This window comes from Euprymna scolopes, chromosome 34 (assembly GCF_053919585.1).
Source record: "Euprymna scolopes isolate OS-2025 chromosome 34, ASM5391958v1, whole genome shotgun sequence".
In the NCBI taxonomy this organism is placed as follows: domain Eukaryota; kingdom Metazoa; phylum Mollusca; class Cephalopoda; order Sepiida; family Sepiolidae; genus Euprymna; species Euprymna scolopes.
Genome location: NC_136515.1, coordinates 31,563,224 through 31,580,863, shown reverse-complemented (window position 1 = coordinate 31,580,863; position 17,640 = coordinate 31,563,224). Strand labels below are relative to the sequence as shown.

Below are 17,640 nucleotides of genomic sequence, written 5' to 3'. Positions count from 1 at the left end.
CACAGTGCTCATTCATACCTGTCTCAAAATGAAAGTGTTCAGAACTATTTACTGTCTTTTGGTTGGTGTGTCAGAGTTGTTTGCTTTCCCTTCTATTTGATGTCTTGCAGACCAGTGAATAAAGTGTTAAATTCAGTTCTATGTGGAATTCTCTACTCTGAAGGGGCATAGGCTATGATTTTGTTATTCGCCATTTTTTATGCTGTATTACAAAATGATCACCCTGCAGTTGGATGCCAGAAACAATGTTTCATTTTAGTCCTTCCTGATGGATAGATAGTCTAGTTGAAATCTTGGCATGTGGCTCGAGCTGGATTACCAACTTGTAAAGAAGTGCAGTTAAAAATTGAAGCATAGGTTCAAACTTATTTTCCACTCCCATTTAAACATCAATTTGCTTGTGTTTGATTCTAAAGAAGCTGGAAAACAGTGGGACTTACATTTTTTCTAAAGAAAGGGTTAGTAGGATCTTACTAACTTGATTTCTTAAATTTTTTTTTTTTTTTTTTTATTAAGATTTGCGTTACTCTATACTCCATTTTCTAATGAAATTATATACACTATAAAGAAAAATTCCATTAAGACCGTTTTAATATTTTAAGTAGGGTAGTCGATAGAGTAAATGTGGATTGCTTAAGTGAAAGTTATGAATAAATGGTGAAGAATGAAAGTAACAATCCTTTCATGAATGCGTCAATATGCCTGGTTGGTTGGTTGGTTGTTTTGTTTTACGGCATATCAACCCTTTTCAGGTTATTTAATGCCGAATCTGGTGATTTTGAAGAACGATTTTTTAATATAGTATATTTGCTTTTTAAGTCGTATTCTATTTAACCCATAGTTGGGACCCTAACAGGTGCTACCACTCTGGGTCAGAGTGGACCTGGGAGCAATGGCAATTAAAGGGTGGCTCCACACTCCCTAAGGCCTGCAAGCTGGGGCCCTCACCATCGGATATAGTTTAAGGTCATATCTAGGACCGCAATATGCCTGGTTAATAGTAGGATAGAGAGACAATGAACATTGCTGCCCCCTCCACACACAAACACACACACATTTGATCGCCAGTGCCCAATTTGTAAATGAATTATATTTTTTTTTTTTGTGAAGATGTATCTGTTTTGTTCTAAGGAGGAGAAACTCTTATAAACTAAAGAAATGTTTATTTTTTCACCAAACTAGAGTCAAGTGTTGGATAAAGCAGCCTTGTATCATATCCTCATGAGGAGACATGTAAATAGACTCATAAAACAATAAATTTGATCCAATTCCTGATCTATATTCTAACAAAGCTTCAAATGATTGAAGATATTTCAATTTTATATTTCATTCTAGAGAATAACAACTTGAAGAACCCTCAATGCAAAGTTCTGAAATCTTGTTAGATGTTGAAATTCTATTAGAAACAAAATAATCAAAATTTTAAAAAAGATAAAAACTCACCAGATTATAAAAGTTATTTGGTAGTGTCCTCGCACCGGTAAGCCGCTTAACCAAAAATTCTTTCCAGTCTGCATATTTAGATTGAATAGCTATAAAAAATTAAAATTATAATTTGAAAACTAATTAAAAAAATTCAGTAAAAAGTAATCTATATATATATATATAAAAGCGAAAATGTATGTATGTGCGTGTGTGTATGTTTGGATGTCTGCTAAAAGCTTTTGACAGACGCGACGAAAATTCAGAAACTCTGTATCACATCGAAGCTCCATCCTTTGCTTGAAAAATATTGAAAAATTGGCAAAAAAACGTTAACTTTTTCACCCCGAAATCAACAATTTTCGACAGGGGAGGGGGGGGGTCAACAAAAACGGTCCTCCCGTGACAATGACCGATTCTACGCATGCGTCAGATGATGTCGTGACCTGATTTACTTTAAATAGTTGAAAAAAAAACAAACAAATTTCATGTATGTCGCATTAGCTCAGTTGGTTAAGGCCTTAGTTCATTATCTAAACGTTTTGGGTTCGAATTGTGGCATGAGATTTTTTTATTTTTTTTATTTTTTTAAATTTAAATATTGAACCAATGTTATTTAAGCCAGTTTTCACATAACGTTCGCGACACCCAAAAACACCAGGGTACCCACCGATTTTTAAAATTTTGATATCGAAACAGGCTTATTTAAGCCATTTTTCATGTGTTCGTTTTTCTGTTTTTATCGTTCGTTTGCCTTACGTTAGTTTTTTTTTTTTTTTTTATTGTTTGATCGCCGGGTAGTGGGGAAAACAGAAACCGGCTTCCGCAACTTGACATTGTCGCACCTGCTAATTTCGGTTTATAAACGTCAACTTAACACACTTATCAATTCATCTGTTCCCATGGTCGAGATGGTTAGGTCGCAGGGGGGGGGTTCAACAAAAACTGTCCTCTCATGACGAGATCGGTTCTACGCATGCGTCAGATGACGTCATGACCTGATTTAGTTTAAATAGTTGAAGAACTGACTAAATTTCATGTACGTCGTGTTAGCTCAGTTGGTTAGACCGTTGGGTCATTATCTAAACGTTTTGGGTTCAAATTGTGGTGTGAGATGTCTTTTTTTTTTTCGATTTTTAAATTTAAATATTGAACCAGTGTTATTTAAACCATTTTTCACGTAACGTTCGTTTTGCTGTTTTTTTTTTTGTTTTTTTTTTATTTTTATTTTACTTCGCTTATTCTTAGGTTTTCATTAACACCCCTCACCGACCACACACACCCAAAAACACTCAGGTACCCACCAATTTTTTAAATTTTGATATTGAAACAGGCTTATTTAAGCCATTTTTCACGTTTTTTTTTGGGGGGGGGGTAGTTTTAACGTTCGTTTTTCTGTTTTCTTTTGTTTTTTCGATTTTTACATTTAACATCGTTCGTTTGCCTTACGTTAGTTTTTTTGTGTTTTTTTTCTCGATGTTTTGATTTAATTTTCCAATATTTGTCGCCCGAAGGATCAAGCTTAAAAATTTTAGGCAGACATACAAACATTTAAACAGACAGTTGAGATTTATATTATAGATTTATCAACATCAAAATAATCAGTTTATCAGACTCAAGAACAGGCCACATAGTACCAAATAATCAACAACAATCATACTTTTACTGGGAAGAAATTAAGTCCAAGTGTTGGTAGTAAAAAGGAAGATGCTTGATTTTAGAGATGTTAAAAGTCACCTTTTTTCTTCATTGCACTTGTGCTCCAAGTCAAAAAAGAATTAGAAAGATCTCTATCATCGATACTCTTCAAAATGCTGCCATAAATAGTTGTGCTGTCCACATAAATATCAATGAATGATCTTGGAATATAATTTATGAAGATCAGAAAGAAGGTGAGCCCAGATATTGAGCAATGCTTGCATTGATATGATGTGCGTTTGTTTATCAACACCTACTTTTATAGAGAAAGGATATTTTCAAATAGCTAACAAACTTAATTTCTTTCTTCAATATTAGAAGACACAATGAACGATCGAGAATAACAAAGGAAATATTACAAAATGGAATCATCTCAATTACATAATGGCAAAATAATGTAACAATACTTTTATAAAAAACAAGCTATCTTTGAAAAAAATACTCTCATATTGCCATAAAAAGAACCTTTCTTCCTCTTCCCTTTTCTCTGAATTAAAGATTGACCCACCCCTTCTCTTACTTATCATTCAACTTTGATGTTATTCACCCTTCCTTGCACCATCTGTGACTGTAAAAAGGATTTGAAACTTATTTTCATTCAGAGTTCATTAAAGATAAATTTCATTGAATTCAATTAAAATAATTGACTTGTTGCTCCAGTCAAAAATAATGCGGTTCACAGCTCATTAGATGTTTTCTCAGAAATTTTCTTTAGAAAGTTCTTATTGTTTTTATTCCAATAAGTCACCCATCAAATGAAATGCTCATTTACATAAGTGAATTCTCGTCATCACACAAAAATAACAAGATTCTATCTTTTATATGGAAGGCTCTAGGTTCAATCTCTGATAGACTCTTTATTTGTGGATAAAAAAACCAAAAAAAAAAAACAAAGATGATGATGGCTGCTACAAAAGCATTCATGTACAAATGAAAAATGTGCATAGTGACAAGTTTTATTAGATTTACTGCTTATGAATTGGTTTGTATGTCTTACGACATATCAAACCTTTTTAAATCATCTTTTAGATCAATGAAACTTCAAAATCTGTATAGTCAAGTTGGAGTGGAAACAGGTGTTTTCTTCCATTTCATATGAAACTGAGGGTATGCATCTTCCTTTATAAATCCAGTGCACGCTTTTTGTTAACAAGGTTACTAAATTTTATGTTATATTTACAGCATTTGTGTGTATATTTCTAATGGCACTAATATTCGTAAGCTTATGCATGTCCAATCTGGATTAGCAACCAAGTGCAGCAAGTCGTCTTGGGTCCAGAGGAACCTCTTGTCCCTGGGAGTAGATGTGGCTGTGATACTGGAGACACTTTGTTTCATCTGTGGATTGTCAGGTGCTATTTAAAGACCCTGTCTGCGCCGGTAGACGTCCATAAGGAAGAGGCCAATATTGAGGTCAAACAGTGAGTGTTTCAGGTCGTTGCGGTTCATACACCTGACACCGCTTGAGAGTCTCCTTTTGAGATCTCGACACTTGTCGTAGGTCTGAAGCACATAGTTCTAGTGGGTGATTGACCCTAGAATAGACATGTTGGAAGGGAAGCTAGAGGGTCTGAGAGGTGCAAAACCAGCTTGGCTGATCTAATGACTGGATACGATCTGGTAGACATCAAGCACTCAGGGCGGGAGATGAGGATATGGGCCAATAACATTGACTTCTACCCAAACACCTATTTGGATAGGATGCTAGTTAAAAGAGGCGGCATAGATTTCTTAGACTATCCTACTTTCCATTGGCTAGGTCAAACGGATCATAAACTAGTTGTGGCTTTTTGAAATTAGGGAATAGGCTCAAACTAGGCGGGTATTGGAGGTTGAATATCTCTTTGCTGGATATACAAGATTTCCGGGAGAAACTAGCTCAACTTATCCAAGGGGCTCTAGTGGGGGCGGTTACCGGGAGCAAGTCGTAGGTTAGCCTAAAATCCAAGATTAGGAACTTTTGTCAGATATGACCAGTGCCTCGCACAAGATAAGGTCAGGACAAAGAAGCAGCTAGAAGAGTGGCGGGTGAGGGGGATACTGTTAGTCAGGAACTAGCTAAGCAGGACATTTGGTGCAAAGCTAATAAGTGTTACAAAAGCCAAGTAGTTAGGGCTAGGTTTAGAAAAGTATCCAATGAAGCCATGAACTCTGACGCGGATGTGCATAAAGAGGTTTCTATGCATGGCTTGGATAAGTACAAATACACAGTTGGATGTACCCTAGGATCTACTTTGGAGATCTGCTAGGAATTTTGGTAACATTTTGAAGAGCACTTTACACAATAGTCTGATCTCTGTCCACGATTTTGATGACTATTTAGCCGACTCTCCCTGCCTTGAAGTAGCTGGTTGCGAGGGCAGAGTGACAGAGCAGGAGATCCCGACTTCATTGAAGCAGGTCAGCTGCAACAAATAGCCAGGACTTGTTTGTCTTCCCTATGAACTGTATGTTTATATCACTTCTGATGAATGTGTTCAACCATTAGTTTGACGAAGGTTCCATCCCAAGTCAGTTACCAAGGGAGTGATTACATCACTGAGAAAGAGGGGCAAGCATGGTAGGGAAGAGCTAAATGACTACAGGCCAATAACTCTGCTAAACACAGAGCTAAACATTTTGGCTAAGGTCTTATCAAATCAGCTGCAGGTTGTTATCGGCGACTTGATCAAACTCAAGCAGAATTATGCCATAAAGGGAACATCGATCCAAAACAACTTGCACCTGATCTGTACGACCTTAGAGGGAGGGAGGGAGGGATAGACATGGAAGCCATGCTAATCAATTTGGATCAGTTCAAAGCTTTCGATATGGTCGACCATTGCTAGCTGGTATCTGTTTTAGAGACTGCTGGATTTAAACTGGACTTCTGCAAACAGATCTCCGTACTGTACTGCACGCTGATGGCAGTGGTACAGATAAACGAAAAGTGCTCAAAATCTTTCGCCATCTCCTGGTCAGTGCATCAGGGCTGTCTGCTGTCGCTCTTGCTTTACATCCTTGCATTGAAACTGGTACTTCGCAGCTAATGTGTAGTGAGGTAAATCTGGTACTGTGCAGGATCACTTTGAGAGCCAGGGTATCCGCGTTTGCTGATGACATCAACGTCTGTGTCATGCTTCCTAGACATTGAGGCAGTTGACAGAGGCACTTAAACAGTATGAAAACATCACAGGGGCCAAAATCAGCTGCAGCAAGTCTGTCGGTCTGCAGTTGGGGAGGCTCGCAAAGTTCCGACATGCCATGGCTTTCGAAAAAGAAACTGTATAGAGCATTAGTGAGGGAAGGCTTAGAGTGTTTGGGGTTGTCGAAGGAGGAGATCTGCTCCTGGTGGAGCTGAGCGAGTCATCTCAAAAACTCTGAGTTTTCCTTGACCTGGCAGTTGGCCCAAAACAAGTTACCCCTCAACATCATGCCAAATTAATGAGGTCACCAAGGTTTCTCCTGTTGTAGGATCCAGCAGAGGAAACACCAGTGTTCTTTGAATGCAGTGAACTCTGACGGTACTGGGTCTATATCAACAAAGTGATGATTCGTATCAATCCCGAGCATCCTCACCCACTAGACACATTTTATGTCATCCACAACACCAAGCCACCGTGGGACAGAGAGAGAGAGAGAGAGAGAGAGAGAGAGAGAGAGAGAGAGAGAGAGAGAGAGAGAGAGAGAGAGAGAGAGAGAGAGAGAGAGAGAGAGGAATGGTTTTTTTTCACAATTCTAGTCGTAGCCAGAATGGTGGTGTGAACGTCGCAACTGAATAAGAAGCATGGGGTTGAACCTTTTGCTGATCAGGATCTGATCAAGTTCTTCAAGTATCAACTAATGGTCAAGATCAGATGTGATAGGAAAAGATTACATCCGGTGACAGAAGATGGATCAAAATAGCGAGCTTGTGTGCACAAAGAAGTGCCAAGTTGGAGTATATGTTCCCCATCTGAACATGGCACAAACTACAGACCCCTTGAGGTAAACCCTTTGTCTAGTTTAGGTTCTTAGCTATATATATAGCTAAATAAATGACTTGATTTGGGAATCTCAAGTAGGACGGCTCTTGGTGTGAATGTGGTATTAAGAGCTCTAGCTAAGATTAGCTTAGTTAACAAAGATACAGTGACAAAGATGACTATAGACCGCCCACCTCCCATTTTTTGATTGGCCTTGTGCCTAATTTTGTTTTGTTAAACTTTTTGTTTGCGAAATAAAATGTATAAATCGATATATAGTCTGAAGGTTTGCTCAAAGCAACTTCAAACTTGGATATGATAAGCATTATTACAATCTCCTTTACCAGACTGTTCCAGGAAGCAGGAACATGGACAGAGAATGCCGTCTTTCTTCTGTTGAAATGAAAACAATAATGGTACATCTGCAGGTGACCTCGAAGTCTGTGACTAAGTGTTGTTTAAAGTTAGCAGAAGGAAAGGAGAAAAGAAAGGGAAAAACAGATCAAATGAACAGAGGTCTTATCGCGTGTGTGTCGGGTGAGGTTGGGCGAAAGAGAGAGAGAGAGAGAAATCAAGATGGCGCCCATAGTTTTAAAAGGTGTGCTCTTGTGGAATTCACGTGAAATCATGTGGGAGACATGTATAAAAGGAGTTGACAGGTTAGGTTGGTGAGAGGCAGACAGACGAAGGTTGGTGCCAGTGGTGATCTCAAACCCGGCGGTTGTTGGCTTGCAAAAACAATTTTTTTTTTTTTAATTTCTTTAATTTTGTTGTCCTAAACCAGGAACACTTCACTAAGTATTAGGATAAAAAAAAATTCACATCACCATTAATGATTTTGTATGCTAGAATTAGGTCCCCTTGCATATTTCACGGTTCAAATGAGAACAGATTTAGTTTTTAAAGTCTTTGTTTCTAAGTAAGCATGGAGAACTGCATCACTATTCTGCTTGTCAACCATTGAATAATGTATATCTTTTTGAAGATACAGATTTTTTATTTAGATAACATACTCAAAAAATTGGCCACATCAGGGCTGCGAGGCTAGATCAGGTCGAAAATCTGCCTGGTTTTGCTTGCCATCTCAACACAGTGACATGTTGGTTTGCCAAGGTTCTTTACATTAGCAACGATGTTAAGTGGTTGAGATGGAAAAACCAATGATCAGGAGGACAAGAGGCAGAGAGCCATTAGTAAGAGGACTGCATTTTGCAGAGTGCATATGTAAATACCTACTTGAAATCAAGACTACATTCTGTTGAGATTATCTTGAAAATGATCATATTTGCTTTTAGATGATACCAGCTTTACATTGTTCATGGAGTTGTTCCAGTTAAAAATAATGTGGTTTACAGCTCAGTTAATTTCTCTGGCAGATCATTGGCAGGCAGCAAAAACAGAACTGAACCTGCTGATCAGTCAATTTAGGAGAAATCCTTTTAGACTGAAGCAATGTTTATTTTTATTCCAATCCAGAGTGCTCATTTCCAAGAATGCTGGAAGAATTTTCCCCAGCATTCATATAAACAATAATAAGAACCGGACCCAGGACAGATCCTTGAGGCACTCCTCTGCATGCACAACTGAATAAAAACGGCATTGAAGGAATGAGCTAATCCATTTTATTATCAAAAGATGAATTTTTTATGTACAGTGATTAATAGATTCAAATACATTGGAAAATTTTTTTTGTTGTTGATTTTGTTTTTTTACTCATCTTCACCCCAAACAAGGTATATTGCTATTTGGACATAAGAGATTATTAATTGTGACCATTTGGACATAAGATATTAATTGTGACGATGCCTAAGAAAGATTAAGACGTTGGTTTACGTTGCATTTGAACTTCTGCATATCAGTACAGTTTGGGAAGCAGGTAGCAGGAAGGGAATTCCAAAGTCTAGCTGTTCTAGGGAAGAAGCTATTTGAGTAGAAAACTTTCTGACATTTAAGGACCTTAACAGTGAAGGGGTGTGATTTTGTTACCAAGCGCGTTTGTCGGGGATATGTATGTCAAGGGGGCACAAGTGCAACGAGTTCATCAGAGCACATTCCATTAAAATACTTTTAAAACGGGCACAGGGATGAAACATCATGGCAATGGGACAGGGGTTGGAGCCTAATTGACAGAGTGGAGAGACTACTGGTAGATGCACTACCCAATATGGCAACAATATTCCATACATGAGCGAATGGTGACCTTGTAAAGGTACAGGATACTCTCAGGTGGGAGCAGTTTTCTAGCATAATAGAAGGAGCCCACCTTCCATGCAGCAGCCTTTGCAATGTCCTCAATATTCCTCATATTTCCTGTGAATGTTAAGCTGAGGAGTTTGAAGGAAGAATTCTCAGGTAAGGAGTTATTTGTCATAGTTATCGATGGTTAGAGAGGCTTCTTGTAATTGTTAAAAGAGACGAGCTTAGTCTTACTCGCATTAAATGTCAACATCCATTTACGTCTCCATTCAACCATGGTTTGGAAGTCATTTTCTAAGGATTTTCTAAGGATTCAGCCATTGTATTGGATTTGTGTCCACCTGTTCTTCTCTCATTCATGTTATAGAGCATTGTATCATCAGCAAATATACCAATCTTGGACTCAATATTATCGGGGAGGTCATTGATGAATATCAGGAATAATAGAGGTCCAAGGATCGACCCTTGAGGCACTTCTGCATTAATGTTATGCGTCTTGGATGAACGTCCATCAATGACAACCTTCTTTTTTTTTTTTTTTTTTTTTTTTTTTTTTTTTTTTTACATGGGGGTCACCACTTATCAAGGCCTGAAGGCCACTCAGGGATAAGGGTTACTGCATGTACAGTAATCAATGAGATTTTTTTTTTTTTTTTTTTACAACAAAGTCATCACCACATTATCAAGGCCCAGAGGCCACTCAAAGATAAGGGTTAAAGAGTGTACAGTAGAAATTGGTCAATATAGTAATCATTAGTAATGAAAATTTGGTAAATTTAATAACTTATATGGAACGGCTCATCAAGAACTTATTTACTTTAGACTTGAACACAACAATATTGTAGTCAGCCGGAAAGCAGGAAAACGGAAGACAATTCCACAGGCGTGCAGTTCTAAGAAAGAAGCTTTGTTCATGGAATCTACGTTTAGGTTTCGGCACAGATAAAGAGTGGGGGAAATTATTGATAGTGTTTACAGCTAGACGAGTGTTTCTTGTGAAAGTTTGGCGAGGGGGGGACCATAGATTGAAGCTCAGTTGAACACTTTCCATGAAAATAACGATACATCAGAGACAAACTCGCAACATCTCTTCTGTGAGATAGAGGTTGCAAGGAGGAGAAAAGGACATCTCCTACGAGGCTACGAAGTCTATTTTGAACTCTATCAAGGCAGGACAAGTCCTTTCTAGCAGCTCCTGCCCAGATGTGGCAACAGTATTCCATCCTTGGACGTACCTGGCTCTTATATAGGTAGAGAATAGCATCAGCAGTGAGATATCTACTGGATCGATAGAAAGATCCCACCATTTTTCCAGCGGCCTTGGCAACAGATTTGATATACATGTTCCATTTAAGATCAGGAGTAATGGTCAAGCCCAGAAGCTTGTCAAAACTTGAGGCCTCCTGAAGACGAGAGCCATTCATTTCAATTGATGACAAATGTGAATTAGAATGTTGATGATGTAAAGAGAGAAGCTTGGTTTTAGATGCATTAAAAGTAACCAGCCACTCCTTTCCCCATTGTACTACGTGCTCAAGATCAGAGGAGAGAGAATTGGAGAGAACTTGGTCGTTTACTGTCTTAGATGTGGTACCATAAATGGTAGTGTCGTCAGCATAAATGTCTACAAATGATGTAAGGATATGATTTGGAAGATCATTAATGTAGACCAGGAAAAGAGTTGGGCCCAGGATGGATCCCTGAGGGACACCGGCATTAATACTGTGAGCTTCTGATTTTTGCCCCTCAACTACTACTCTTATGAACCTATCAGAAAGAAATGATTTAATAATTGAGAAGACTTTTCCAGCTATACCATAGCTAGCGATCTTATGAAGTAAACCTTTATGCCATACCCTATCAAAGGCTTTAGATATGTCAAGAGCAATTGCCCTAGAAAGATTGCCACCGTCGAGAGATTTGCTAATCCTATGCGATATAACTGTAAGGACATCTGCTGTAGATCTAGCAGAACGGAAACCATATTGAGTGTCACTAAGAAGGTTATTTTTGTTGAGATGTTTGATTACTTCTGTATTTAACACAGATTCTAGCAACTTACTCATGACGCACAGGAGACTTATTGGCCTGTACTGAGAGGGGGATGAGCGATCACCTGAATTCTTAAATACAGGGCATACTGATGAGATTTTCCAGGGAGATGGGAAATTATTCTCCTTAAGACAACGTTTAAACAGTTTTGTAAGTATGGGCGCTAATTCAGGTTGAAGTTTTTTGAGTACTATAATTGGAATACCATCAGGGCCAGTTGCTTTACTGGAATCAAGGTTTTTGATTAGCTTCGCAACATCACGTACAGATATACGTATATCACATAGCGTGTTTTCTGATACAGGAGGAAATATTGGGGGTTGGCGGTCTTGGTCGCAAAGGATAGAATTAGCTGCAAAGATAGTATTGTAGTAATCATTAGTATTGGGGGTTTTGATAGAGTGTCTTACTTAAGGGGGCGGTTTGTCAGGAGTTTGTTTATGTTGGACTTGAAGACATCCAAGTTGTAGTCAGGTGGGAAACAGGCAAGCGGCAGAGTTCCACTAGCGTGCAGTTTTAAGAAAGAAGCTTTGCTCATGGAATCTACGTTTGGATTTAGGCACAGATAAAGAGTGGGGAAGATTATTGACAGTAGTTTCAGCCAGACGGGTGTTTCTCGTGAAATATTGTCAAGGGGGGACAAGGGATTGAAGCTCAGACGAGCACCTTGCCATGGAAATAATAAAACAAAGACAGGCTTGCAACGTCTCTTCTGTAGGAGAGAGGTAGCAGAGAAGAGAAAAGGGCATCCCACTAAACCACAAAGTCTATTTTGTACTCTGCAAAGGCAGGATAGGCTGTTTTTAGCAGCTCCTGCCCAGATGTGGCAGCAGTATTCCATCCTTGGACGTACTTGGCTTTTATACAGATAGAGAATTGCATCAGTAGTGAGATATCTTCTGGAGCGGTAGAAGGATCCCACCATTTTCCCAGCGTCCCTGGCAACAGATTTGATATATGCGTTCCATTTCAGATCAGGAGTAAAGGTCAAACCCAGAAGCTTGTCAAAACATGGAGCCTCTCCAAGACGAGAGCCATCCATTTTAATTGATGCCAGATGGGGATCAGAGCGTTAATGATGTAAAGATAGAAGCTTGGTTTTGGATGCATTAAAAGTGACCAGCCACTTCTCCCATTGTACCACGCGCTCAAGATCAGAGGAGAGAGAATCAGAGAGAACATCATCATTTACGGCCTTTGATGTGTTGCCATAGATGGTCGTGTCATCAGCATAGATGTCAACAAATGATTTAAGTATGTGTTTTAGGAGATCATTGATGTAGATCAGGAAGAGAGTTGGGCCCAGGATGGATCCCTGGGGGACTCCAGCATTAATACTGTGGGCCTCTGATTTCTGCCCATCAACCACTACTCTTATGAACCTATCGGAGAGAAATGATTTAATGATTGAGAAAACATTTCCAGTAATACCGTAGCTGGAAATCTTGTCAAGTAGGCCCTTATGCCATACCTTATCAAAGGCCTTCGATATGTCAAGAGCAATTGCCCTGGAAAGGAAACCTTTGTCAAGAGATTCACTAATCCTATGTGATATAACCGTTAGCACATCTGCTGTAGATCTTGCAGAGCGGAAACCATATTGCATGTCACTAAGAAGGTTGTTTCTGTTGAGGTGGTTGACTACTTCTTTATTTAATATGGATTCCAACAACTTACTCATGACACACAGGAGACTTATTGGTCTGTACTGAGAGGGAGATGACTTTTCACCTGAATTCTTAAATACAGGGCATACTGATGAGGTTTTCCAGGGTGTTGGAAAGCACTTCTCCTTAAGGCAACGCTTAAACAGTTTTGTAAGTAAGGGAGCAAGTTCTGGTTGGAGCTTTTTCAGCACTATAACTGGAATGCCATTAGGACCAGTTGCTTTACTGGAATCAAGGCTTGGCGACCTCACGCACAGATATTTATATGTTGCATAGCGTGTTGTCTGTTATAGGAGGAAATACAGGAAGTTGATGGTCATTGTCGCATAGGGTAGAATTAGCTGCAAAGTTCTTGGCAAATAGACTGGCCTTGTCTGATGCTGACGAGATGACCTCAGCTCCATTGATGATAGTTGGGATAGAATGCACGCTTCTGTTCAAGATCCTGTTTGCTATTTGCCAGAACTGGTGGGAACCAAGCCGCTGCTCAGCTACTTGGGATTTAACAGACTGAGCATATAGCTCTCTTGCATGTTTTATTACTCTTTTACAGTGGTTGCTGGCAGTCCTGAAAGCAGCTTTAGTACATCTATTACGTTGGTAGCTATGGAAAAAGTGATTTCTGTGCGCGATGGCAGCAGCAGATTCAGAGGAGAACCATGGCTGGCTGTTAGGTTTTTGTTGGAATTTTTTGGATGGTATGAATTAGTCTATGCCTACAATTAACCATTTGGTCAGGTCTGATACTATAGAGGACACATCCTTTTTAAACATGGAATACAGAGGTAGGTCAGATATGAATGTACGGAAGCTATCCCACTCAGTGGTGGAGAGGTACGTCTGAAGACTTATTACATTCCATTTTATCTTAACTGATACAACGGAGTGGTCAGAGGATCCCAGAGGAGATAGAACGGAACATGAACACAGCTCAGGGGAAGTTGCGAGGAAAAGGTCTAGAAGGCTTGCATACTGACCAGGTGTATCAGGCACACGGGTGGGTTTGTGAACAACCTGAGTAAGGTCATAGGCAATGGCAAAATCATGACAAAACCTCCCTTCGTCATCGGTTTTATTTGAGTGGGTCAGCCATTCCACGTTATGGACATTGAAGTCACCGCAAATGTGAATATTAGCCGAAGGATGAGCAGACAGGATGTGGTAAATTTTCTCAGATATGCTCTTAAAGATAGTAACCCCACTGTTGTGGGGGCGATAGAGGGCAAATATAAATGCAGTGGTGTAATCTAGTGCAACCCAGAAGCACATATCAGGTAAATTAGGGTCTTCTCTGGAGATATCCCTACCACATGGAAAGCCATCTTTGATGTAGGCACATATTCCATGCCCATGGCAATCTTGGAGGTCAGATTTAGATGTTAAATTGGAGTATCCTTTAATTATGAATTCGTCTAGAGAAGTGGTTGGCCCTATGCAGTTTCACTTAGAAAGAATGGTCCTATTGTTTAAGAAGGATCTAATTATATTTAGTATTCGTCAAGTTATACCATAGGATCTGATTTTCATTAGTAGCCCTTCATGCCAGACTTTGTCAAAGGCCTTGGATATATCAAGGACTACAGCCCTCACCTCATCCAGTGCATGGTATATGCATTAAGAGATGACTTAAAATATCTGCAGTAGAACGTCATTGCCTAAATCCGTACCGTTTGTCAGAAACAAGATTAGCTTTTGCAAGGTGGTGGACTAGTGCTTGATTGGTTAGCGTCTCAAGGATTTTAGCGAAGAGAGGGAGGAGACATAGGGTAATAATTGAGAGGGTCGATCCTTTTGCCAGAATTCTTGTACACTGGTGCTACAGAGGCCATCTTCCAGCTATTAGGGAAGCAGGATTCAACAAGACATTTGTTGTAGAGGTTGGAAAGTACAAGGGCTAGCTCAGCTGAGCATTTCTTAATACAGCAGGGATGAGATCAGACCCACACGCCTTGGAAGTGTCTAAGCTTTTATGACATCGTGGACATAAGAAAGGGTGATCATCAACTGTGGCTTTCGTCCACATAGGGAAATTTGGGAGGGAGTTGTTGGCTCTAGGGTGGAGTTGGAGGTGAATCACCGAGCAAGCAGTTCTGCCTTTTCGGTTGCCACGCATTCAACCTTCTAGTTGTTGGATAGTGGGGGAATTACTGATTGTCCTTTATTCACTACACTACTATAAATTTTCCACAAATCATGAGTTCCTATCTTCTGCAATTCTATGCGTTCTCTAATTATTTCAGCATGTCTAATTTGGCTGTGGTTATTACTCTCTTACAATGATTTCTAACATCTATAAACTTTTGCCTATTTGCATTTGACTTATGACGTACGAGCTAGTGGAGCGCATACCGTCTTTGTGCAATGGCAGCTACTTAATCTGTAGTGAATCATGGGGGTGAGTGGGGCTTGCCGTAAGGGGACATGTGCTTCAATGCCGGTTATGCACCATTCAATTGTCTCATTGACACACTGTTTGGCAGAGAGAGAGAAGATATTGGTCCATGGAGCATCACTGATATGTTCTCTGATGGCTTCCTAGTCAACCCTTTTGTAGTACCTTGTAATTTTGAGCAATGGCTCCTCACCTTTGGGTTTGGTTTTGAGTGCGATGTCTACTGATACCACTAGGTAGTCTGTGTTTCTGAGTGGACTGTGAGTATTGGTTACACAATCCTCAGATACTATGGTAAGGAATAGGTCTGTTTGCACTATTGTCCCATAACCTTGCAAATGATACAAGTATAGCAAATAAGTGGATAATTTAGAAGTCCTTTCTTGCTGACATTTTTTGAAGGTCACTATAGTCAGAACTACACCTTCCTCAAATGAGATTGAAAAGTTTTGATTAGGATCATACCAGGATAAGAGTAAGAATTCTGAACATGGATGGGTAAATATTGTCCAGATTTTGCTTTTTATCAAGCTTGAGTTTTAGAATGATCTGTACTGTCTTGGTAAAGATAATCATTGGTGGAATATCTCAGGTATCGGTAATAACTATCCTGTCATCAATGCAATAAATTGAGGAAATTATTGATGTATCTGGGAGAACAGGTCGGTAATAATCTTGTGTTTCTAAACACAACTTGGTTATTCAGCCAATTGTTTCTCTGTACATTTGTACAAATGTACAGAGAAACAATTGGCTGAATGACCAAGTTGTGTTTAGAAACAAGATTTTGTTCAGGCAATGGTTTTGTGGTTTCAGCTATAATTATTTGTTTGCAGTAATATAGTTTGTGGTTTTTATGATTATCCTATATTTCTTGCCATTTTCTTTCTGTTATGAATCGGGCTGTTGGTATATTATAACTATTAATGTCTTACAGAAGATCATGCTCAAAGACGATTATGTGTGTAGCACATAAATGACAGGAAGTAGTGGAAGAAATGAGAATACTCACAGTTGACTTGGTGTAGACATTTATTTAACAACACATAGAATGATACAAATACTTCAGTTTTAGTTTGATATTATTCGAGTTTGTGCGTCACAACTATCAAACAGAAGTAATATTCGTTTGTTCAGATTCAAAGTCATCCTTTTAATGGCACTCAACAATGCCTATCCCATCACATTCTCGCATCTCCACACGGGAACTGACATAACAGAGTTAAAAGGGAATATACATAATTGTATTAGGATAATTGCTTTTTATTTTTTTGTCAGTTTTAAGTCATAGTAGGTCCTTTCTTTCAAAATAGTAATAATTATAAAATTGTTTTTTTTTAACTGAACAAATTTTCCTCCATAAAAGGAATAAACTGTACATTTTAATTGATAAAATATGCAAGAATAAAAATAATAATAGTTAAAGATCAACTTACACTCAGGGGGTACAAGCGGTTTGCCAATGGTGGCACACCAGCCGACTGGATGAACATCTCGCGTACAAAGATTGATCCAGAAATCCTTAGAAGGATCACTTCCAAAACCTTCATATCGCATAAGAGCTTTATAACCTGAAATGCATGAGATGTTGTCAAAAACATAAAAAGCAATAAAAAAAATTAATAATGTTAACTTATTTAACAGCAATATTGAGTTAAGTTGGCCTACAAGGAATTTTTATCAATGATTTATGGTAAAATTATGTCAATTGACCGCAGTAGCCACTTCAGGTATGGGGAAATACAGTTGAAAGTAACAAAACCAGATTTGTGAGTGAATAAACATGATATGGAGTGATGGAATGAGAAAACAAATGTATCGAAGAAAAGTTAAAATTATAGTGTCTGGATTTTAATTCTCTGAAATTGAATAGTATGTGAGAATGTCTAAGGGAAATAAATAATATTTATATATCATATATATATTATATTTGGACACAATTAACTTGATAAGATTTTATTTTACAGGAAAATTTAATTAAAATTTCACTGCTGAAAACTCCTAAAATATGATAGCATCCATAAAGTATTTTAGGTAAAAAATATTAGGTATTTTTTGTAAAAATAAAATAAAATAATAAATTTTCAGCCAGAGCAAATTCAAATACTCGCCCAGCTAAATGCCCGAATGAAAAAACATGAAAAAGATGTGTTATTCAGAAATGGGAATTTTGCTCATAGATGAAGACCAACCAGGGCAGTCAATCATCACTTGCAGAAAAATCCTACAATATCAGTTGAAGCTTTTCTAAAACCGTATAACTATTCAT

The 17,640-nt window shown here is 38.5% G+C and overlaps 1 protein-coding gene across 16 annotated transcripts in view; it reads right to left on the bottom strand.

The window, feature by feature from the left end:
* LOC145259156 (MBT domain-containing protein 1-like) overlaps positions 1 to 17,640 on the bottom strand; it is a 498,271-nt gene that overhangs the window by 173,470 nt on the left and 307,161 nt on the right. For all 16 annotated transcript variants that reach the window (XM_080116886.1, XM_080116877.1, XM_080116884.1 and 13 more), the window contains 2 exons: positions 16,808 to 16,942; positions 1,444 to 1,532 (listed from right to left, as the gene is read on the bottom strand). In XM_080116886.1, the coding sequence (XP_079973012.1) occupies positions 1,444 to 1,532; positions 16,808 to 16,942 (224 nt within the window). The remainder of the gene's footprint in view (positions 1 to 1,443; positions 1,533 to 16,807; positions 16,943 to 17,640) is intronic.